Source organism: Nanorana parkeri, unplaced genomic scaffold (genome assembly GCF_000935625.1).
Source record: "Nanorana parkeri isolate BGI_ZX_2015 unplaced genomic scaffold, ASM93562v1 scaffold27, whole genome shotgun sequence".
Taxonomy (NCBI): domain Eukaryota; kingdom Metazoa; phylum Chordata; class Amphibia; order Anura; family Dicroglossidae; genus Nanorana; species Nanorana parkeri.
In genome coordinates, this window is record NW_017306295.1 from 1,643,267 (window position 1) to 1,651,937 (window position 8,671).

At 40.7% G+C, this 8,671-nt stretch overlaps 1 protein-coding gene across 1 annotated transcript in view; it reads left to right on the forward strand.

The window, feature by feature from the left end:
- The window catches only part of ITIH5 (inter-alpha-trypsin inhibitor heavy chain family member 5), a 64,825-nt gene extending 63,888 nt beyond the window's left edge, over nt 1-937 (forward strand). The window contains exon 14 of the mRNA XM_018566461.1: nt 388-937. Within this exon, the coding sequence (XP_018421963.1) occupies nt 388-668 (281 nt within the window). The 3' untranslated portion in view covers nt 669-937. The remainder of the gene's footprint in view (nt 1-387) is intronic.
- Nucleotides 938-8,671: the final 7,734 nt, after the last annotated feature.

Here is an 8,671-nt window from a genome sequence, read left to right on the forward strand (position 1 = left end):
CCCGCTGCTGTTGCGATGCGGACGTCCAGCCCAGTCAGAGCGGCGGTGGGAGAGACTATTTTCTCGGGGGAGGGGAACTGGGCAATTCCCCCCCCCCGAAAAAATAGTCTCTCCAACCGCCGCTCTGACTGGGCTGGACGGCCGCATCGCAACAGCAGCGGGTGCACAGTTCCCATATTGTCACTCGGATGCGCCAGCGGGGGGGCACACGGGGGGGCAAGCAATAACCTAGGGGGGGCAATTGCCCCCCCCTGGCCCCCCTGTAGCGACGCCACTGCCTGTCCTGTACCTGTAACCATTTTTTTCTACAATTGGGGGTATGTTCTTCACTGAGATTTCATTTAACGCGCAGACGAATGACTGACACATTTTTCTTTTCTTCAATAGGTCAGTTCCTATATAATGAAGTTAAGGTCACACAGGTGCCACTGAGCACAAACAATGGTCATGCAGCAAACCAAAGCTCAAATGTCATTAACATGCTGAAGGTTAGGAATCGCTCAGTCCCTGTAATCAGAAAGCAGAGGAGATTATACAATGGCCTTCACCAAGTGGACTGCTGGTTTGCAAAGAATAATGCAGAGAAACTGATCGATGGGGTATATAAGGATTATCTGCTATCTCATCCCTTTGACTGTGGTAGGGATTTAATAACAAATGAAGTGTAGAACACCATCAGTATCAGCAACATTCCACTTATATGTGCTAAAAGCTGGTTAACATGGAAGAGGACCTCAATAAATGTATCTGCTATAGTACAGTATACCAATATTTGGAGTCTTGGTCACAGTACATGACTGTGACATCTTTGCACAAAGTGTTCTTTGGAAACCATTTTAGACCATTTTATATCTACATTTTCTGTGTTGTCATAGTTTTGTGTTATCAGCACATAGATATACTCATAACGCAAGGAAGTTTTATATGAAATTGTACCATGTACTGTATTTACCATTGTTCCATCTGATCCAGCAAAGGGTGCATTGATTATCAAATTGTTTGTATGACTAACCTTAAATGTCTTATCTATATGAAAAAAACACCCGCAGCTGAAAAAGAGTGCAGAGTGATACACTCCCGAGCCAGCTCCCACTGGTCATGGTAACCGGCAAGCTGAAACAAAAAACAAAAGGAGCGCCTCCATCGTGTAAAACAGTTTAATCAAATCGGTAAAATCAGCTAAGACCATACTCACAAGCATATGAGATTAGCAGACATGTAGTTAAAAAGGTAAACGAAAACACGGATGATTCTTAAAAGCCTCAGCCAGCAGGCTGCAAGCCCTCCACAGTTAACGCCTTTCTAAGGAACAATGGTTCTGAGGAAGGAGGCGTGTCCTCTGAAACATGTAAACTGTGGAGGGCTTGCAGCCTGCTGGCTGAGGCTTTTAAGAATCATCCGTGTTTTCATTTACCTTTTTACCTACATGTCTGCTAATCTCTTATCTATATGTTCTCTTCCGATTCAGTGTAGATTGAAGATACCTGGGCTTAAATAAAGTGAACCTTTCCTCCACCTTTAAATATAAAAAAATAACTAAAAAGTGTTGACCGACAGCAGTTACCACAAGGAAAACTCCCCGTTGCATGTTTGAGATTGTGTTCAATTTGCAAAGTAGGACTTCATAGTAAAGTTTAAGACTCCATAGCAAAGAGAGGAATTTTTTTGAGGTATACAGAAATCTTTTCTGGAACAGAGAAGCTAATAGCAGGCTCCTTGTGGGGCCATTTCTTAGGTGTGAGTGAAAGGTTCACATGCATCAAACAGTAGTGTAGTTGACATGAGACTTGAGCTTTTATTCTGTATTTGCAGTGTGGGGGGAAAAGCAATTTAATTTCAGTAAATATATTGAGAACCATGATATTTTTCATGTTAATTCAGTGTATATTAGTATATTAGTATTCAGAATGCAAGCACTGGTACTCCTCCATTTCACTACAAATTACACATACATGCATTTCTTGAATATGTTAATAAAATGATACATAACTCACACAGTCTTATGAGAAGCTGGTAAGTATGTTCATCACTTCACAATTTCAAAACGTGGGCAAATATATATACATAACACCAACTTGTATTATGTTCCTAACTGGTATCTTGTCTTTCCTGACCTCTCACTTTTTTAATATAATATAGATAAAACACAATGTGTAATTTTTTCCCCCCTTAGGTTGCGTCCATGACTAAAGTTATTGATAATAATCAACAACCTAAGCATGTGACTAGGGGGGTTTTGTGTTCTTTTAAACCCTTACATTCTCAAACAATTTGCAATTAAGCTCCCTGTAATTATTAATGGTATTATATTAAGACCTAAGACTGCTGCTGAGTGCCCCCATCTTGCATTTGACATTAGCAGCCCCGAGCAGATACAGAACTGTCAATCAAATGTCACGCTGTAGCAATACAATGCTATCATTTATTTATGTTTGAGGCTCTAATAAATCTTATGACAGGGGAGAGGCTGATAGGAGAGCATTGAATAATGCCAGCTGTGACACCACCTCCCCTCTCCATCTACACCGATCAGCCATAATATTATGACCAGTGAGAGGTGAAGTGAATAACATTGATTATCTCATTACAATGGCACCTGGAAGAGGATGGGATATATGAGGTAATAAGTGAACATTTTGTCCCTGAAGTTGATGTGTTGGAAGCATAAGAAATGGGGCAGCGTAAGGATTGAGCAACTTTGACAAGGGTCAAATTGTGATGGCTAGATGACTGGGTCAGAGCAACTCCAAAACTGCAGCTCTTGTGGAATGTTCCTGGTCTGCAGCAGGATGCACTATGGAAAGAAGGCAAGCTGGCGGAGGCAGTGTGATGCTTTGGGCAATGTTCTGCTGGAAAACTTTGGGTCCTGCCATTCATGTGAATGTTACTTTGACACGTACCACCTACCTAAACATTGTTGCCGATCAAGTACAAACCTTCATGGAAATGGTATTCCCTGATGGCAGTTGACTTTTTTCAGCAGTATAATCTTCCCTGACAGACTGCAAAAATGGTTCAAGAATGGTTTGAGGAACACAATAATGAGTTGAAGGTGTTGACTTGGCATCCAAAATTCTCCAGAATGAAGCATCTGTGAGATGTGCTGGAAAAACAAGTGTGATCCATGGTGGCCCCACCTCACAGCTTCCAGGACATAAAGCATCTGCTACTGACTGTTTGGTGCGAGATACCTTCAGAGGTCTAGTGGTGTCCATGTCGCGACAGGTCAGGGTGGCAAAAGGGGGACCTACTTAATATTAGGCTGGTGGCCATAGTGTTATGGCTGATCGTTGTATTTTCTTCACTGGCTCGAGTAAGAATTAAAATAGAATACTTTCTGCAGGGGACACACAATACGTGCCTACAGGCATCGGACCACAGGTTGAGCACCAGGGATCTATAAGATGTTTAAATTACATAACCATATGGAAATCTTGAATCAGATAATTGGCCAGTCTTTGATCACTCGCAGCAGCGCCGTTTGTGAAGCTAGAATTCAAGTATGTCAAAAGGTTTTCTAGACACATTTTAATTATTGTTATAGAGCTTCAGGTGTGGCTTTCTAATGACCATCATTTTCCAGCATAATTGAGGAATTTAGTAACACCAATAGATTTTTAAAATGCTTGCATGATAAGAAACACATGGATCCTTACCAAAGGAATCAAAGAGATCTTTAAATTTGTAACCAGGGTAGGAGTTATTTAGTGTCAGCATATTCGTTCCTTGCTTTATCCTAATTCATTCTGTTGTCCAATAAGAACTAGCTGTATCTTTTTGGGTCAGCAAAGCAAGCTTTAGGTGTGTTTTCATGTTTGCAGTCAAATTGGAGAAAACGCCATTATATGCCAACACATTAACCCTTTGTTAGGACAGAGTTTAATCTAGTTTAGAACTGATAATGCGATCTACTAGCACAGTACAAACAGGGTTTATTAGGGAAACCATGTCTTCCCACAGTCCTCCCCCAACATTACATATGGGGGAGGTAGGTAGGATTTTTTTAAGCAATTAAAAAGCACCTAGAAATGGAAGCAGCAATTTTAGTTAACTTGTTCTTTTTAAGTTATGCTATGTGAATGGGCACATGTAACAAATATAAAGTAGGTGTCATCCCATTGCATGCATTTGGCTACAAAAGTGAAAAAACACTTTAAGCCTCCATTCATATATAGCGTTTGTGTTCCCCATGTGGTTTTCCGTGCTGAAGACCGCAGGGCCCGCAAGCGCTAAAATCTTTACAACTGCACAGATTCCGCTAGTTTGTGGCTATTACTTTAGCTGCGAACGTGCAAAATCCACCTTAAAATCTCGCTTGTACTATTTTGCGGGATGCAAGGTTTCGTACCGCGTGGACGCTGCAAAACTCTGCACAATGCACATTAAAGTGCATTGTTTTTTATGTTTAGAGCGGTTCTGCGCATATTTGGCCGTACAAATTACGCATGGCCAACCGCTCCAGTGTGAGTGGAGGCTAAAAAAAAAAAATGGAGGCTAATATATTTCTACAACACATTACCTGCATGAGCAGATCTTTAAATGTATGTGTGGTCTCTAGGGAATTGGGGGGAGTTTGTGCACATTGAGGACAAAAAGCCCTCTTCCAATATGAAATATATATCAGATTTGTTTCTGACGAGTCAAGACAGAATGAGTGTTTGTTAACATGTTAATCCTTTGTAGAATTATGGGCAGGCTATGAACATTCTAATAACATTTTCTTTACAAGCAGTAAAACTTTAAAACAAGCCCTCACTGATCTCTGAAGCTGCAGCCACTGTAGCAGAAACCATCCTTAAAGTTTGAAGTTGAATCTACCCCATGGGCACAGGTTCACTTGTAGCAAATTTACCGTTTCCGTTTTGAACTTTGCGGAGGAGGGACATGCATCAATTCTGTTGCACAGCAAGGCAATGGTAGGAGCAATGAGACAGATTTTGAGGTTCTAAGGAAACCTGTACTAATGGACATATGTAGACTGCCATTGCCGACCACCCCTTCTGATAACGCTAGCTCCCTGGTTGTCATGCTGATTTAATGGCTTCAATACATTCAGTCTCACTGCCCCTGAAAAGGTATGTAGATCAGGAGTTCTGACTTCATAATGCCTTACAAAATGTACATACATGGTGCTAGTCACTGACACTGATGGTACCGAAGCTAAACACAGACAGGCAGCTAGCTAATTCACTGGAAATTCAAAAGCAGTACCCATATTTTAGCAGATATTTCCTTAGCCTCTCTGGGTATTATGTCCAATTTTTGTATGTAGGTATGGGAGTGCAGATATTCTCCAAGGCAATCATTGACGATCTAGTCAAATGGAAAATGATCTTCCAAGGCTGCCCCTGCCCATAAAACCTTACAATACGTTTATCTGCATATATACAAAACATATAAAACAGGTGCTCATATAAGAGCATAATTTGTGAAGAAGTGGTGTCACACATGTTCTGCTGTCAGAGGGCACTTTAATGACTCAGAGTGGCATTGTCCTATAACTGCAGGTACGGCTGTATTTACCATAATGGTCCTTATAGGCCTGTGCCTACAGCAGGAAAGCAAGGAAGGAGGGCAGCACCAAGCCTTACAAACTATGACAGCTGTTTATTTTATTCAAGAATAAGTAAAAAAACTAATTTGTAGTAAAATAAATGTATAATTCAAGGTGCAGAGCTTGTACAAACTGAGCTTCTACATTCAAGTGTTATGCTTGATGGGAGTAGGATTTTGATACTGTGGCACTGTGACATTGCAACACTGTGGAGCCCTCCTAGATATGGATAACAATAAGATATACCTAGAAGAGTGGACCTTCCATGCAAAGGGACGGTCTTCTTCCCTGTCAGCCTACCACTGCCCAAACAAATAAACTGTAAGTAAAAGGTTAACAAGGATTTAGCTAAAAAATTACTCGCCTCAGTCCCGGCTTCCAGGAGCGGCAGGTGAGGTCACCGCCCACCCATTGTTTCCTACTGGCCACTTAACATTTTAAGAGTATATAATCTTGCAATGGGTTGGGTTGCATTCTTGCAGGAGTGCCCAGCTATCACGGGAGGCAGCGCTAAGCTACAGTGATGTCACTAGCCGAAACCAGATCTGTTTTGTTTAATCATCATTACTTGCTAATGTGTGTGTGTGGGATGCTGGCAGGAAGCAGACCTTCCATTTACACTTTAAGCTTTTTGTGCTATGGTGAACCATATGGTGTTGCTCTCAGCAACTGCTTTAGTTGAGACGTGTGACACCACTTCTTTACAAACGATGAGCTTAGAGGTTCCCCTGTATTTTGTTTTTTGTATGTCTGGCTACTAACCAAGTCCCAGCATGACCGGTAAACTACAGTTGGTCTATCTACGATAGTGGTTGACATGGCATGCTGGGACTTGCAGTTCCTGAGCTGATGGATATTTCCAGATTACCCATCTCCATGCTAAATGATCTAGTACTGAAACTGAATGGAGGTAAATGACAAATTATATTTATTTCAAAAACATTTACATTTTGTCAGAACAAGACACTGAAGTTCTAATACTCAGGTTTTGTTTATAGAAAACAGAACATGAATGCACTAATGTAGGAGTTGTTTTACTTATGCTCATGATTGTTTAATTCTCTGAAATGCCAAAGATGTGATTTGGCCTGCATCGCTTTAGAGTTTGTACAATATATTTTTTTCTTAGTGACTGTACTACATTCACAGCAAATATGTGAACAGAGAAAAATGATTTTGGTTACAAAATTTGAAATGTTATTTTACAAAAATGTCAAAATTAAAAAAACAGCAGTATTGCTTAAAGTGATTCTGTATCTGTCATGGTCATTTTTTCAACTGCAGATTACATTTTTCTGTTTGATATTCTTCTCTATTAGCCTTCTGATAAGCACATTAATATTGGTTATAGTGTACATTAAAATATTACATGCAGTCCCTGTCAAGATAAAGGGCAATTTTTTAAAATCAAAATGTATGCTCAGGGCTGTCACCCTTATCCTTACTTTCCCACTTAGGGAGTAACAAATGTAGAAGAAGCATGTACATATCTGGTGTCTAGGAACTTCAGAGGCTGCATGCTTACCTTGGGTCATGTAGTTAAGGGTGACAGCCTTAAATCATGTGCATGCAAAAGCCAACTATACCCACTTCTATATTAACAGAGAGACTACCTACACTACCTGTGTAGTAAATCAACCTCATAGTGTGTGTTATATGCTATGTGCAGATGAATCCAGGCAACCCTTGTAGACACCACAGCATAGAAACATTAATAGAAGAAAGGGTATATTTGCACTATTGAGATTGTAATTAAATATAGTAGCAGGGCACTGAATTCCTGTTTACATGGTTGGTTGCTACTGTCTACTCTCTATAAGCAGATGACTGGTCATGGAACAGCCTTACTGTAGCTTGGGCTTGCAGCTCTCAAGGTGTAATCCTGGCCTTAAGGGTTTATGTGAGTGGAGCCAGTTGAGCAGGTCTCTGCATCTGACTGCTCCTTTCCGTACCCATCCATGCTTACAGTGTTCGACTGGCTTGCAACTATGGGGCAGTGACAGAAGAGAGCGAGAGCAACCCTGACAACATCCACAGAGCTGCCCAACCACATCACCACACTCCCAAAGCATTATGGGATATGTAGTTCTGTGTGCTAAAGGTAGGTACATTGGAAGATCTTCCCATTGCACCCAGACTTAAAGCCCATTTCCACCTTTACAGAGGTTTTAAAAAAAAAGGTCAGCAATGTACACCGAGGTTACATGAAGCAGGCATATGCAATTGTTGTATATGAACACAGAAAATTAATTTTTTTGTTAGCTTTCCTCTTCATATCCTCATGGAAATGCCTACCTCTGTACTCTGCAGGCAATCTGTGTATATTACAACTGAGCTTTCCACCCCCATTAATTAGTATTAATAGTGACAAAATTCCCCGACAGTGTATTGTGTGCAAAGGGAGAACTGGTGTTTAGTGATCGTGTTACAGACTCACAGGTTGGGGGGAAGCTGTTTACAGCCTGCTTTACAATCCGACCCCAATGTCAGACTGAGTTTCCTGTGGAGAAAACTTTTAATTTGTAGGATTCAGGTCTAATAAAAAGTTCATCAAAAAAATGAAGAAAGCCTGCAATGTGAGTCATAAAAATGTGCATACATATACATCATCACAGCACCTCTACATTACCACAAAAAATGCTAATCACTTACAATGGTGTGGAAATGGACTTTAAATAAAATAATTCTGGCTGTAATTAGTGATGTCACATGTTCTGTTAACGTGTTTTTACTATGTCTTTTTATGGTAAAATTAAGAAACTGTGTTGGAAGAGCGTAGGTAGAGGGAAATAGGGCGGTTTCTAAGGGTTATACCACAGTTCAGCTTTTGCATAGGATGAAGTGGGGGTAACAAAAAAAAGAGTGTAAAAAAATAGTTTTCCAAAATGCACTAACTAGTAGACATTTGTATTCTGAAACTTAGGTGTATTAAAGGCCCACTTACCTGTGGCCACTTGTATCCTCTGCCATGACTGGGAAGACACTCAGGGTTCCCTGAACTTCCTGGATGTGGGGGAGGGTACAGAGGGCAGAGGAGCCAAGGGCTACTTCTGCTGTTAAACAGTGACTGCAAGAGTAGCTGATGGAGGATAACTCCCCCCTTATTTTAGATATTAT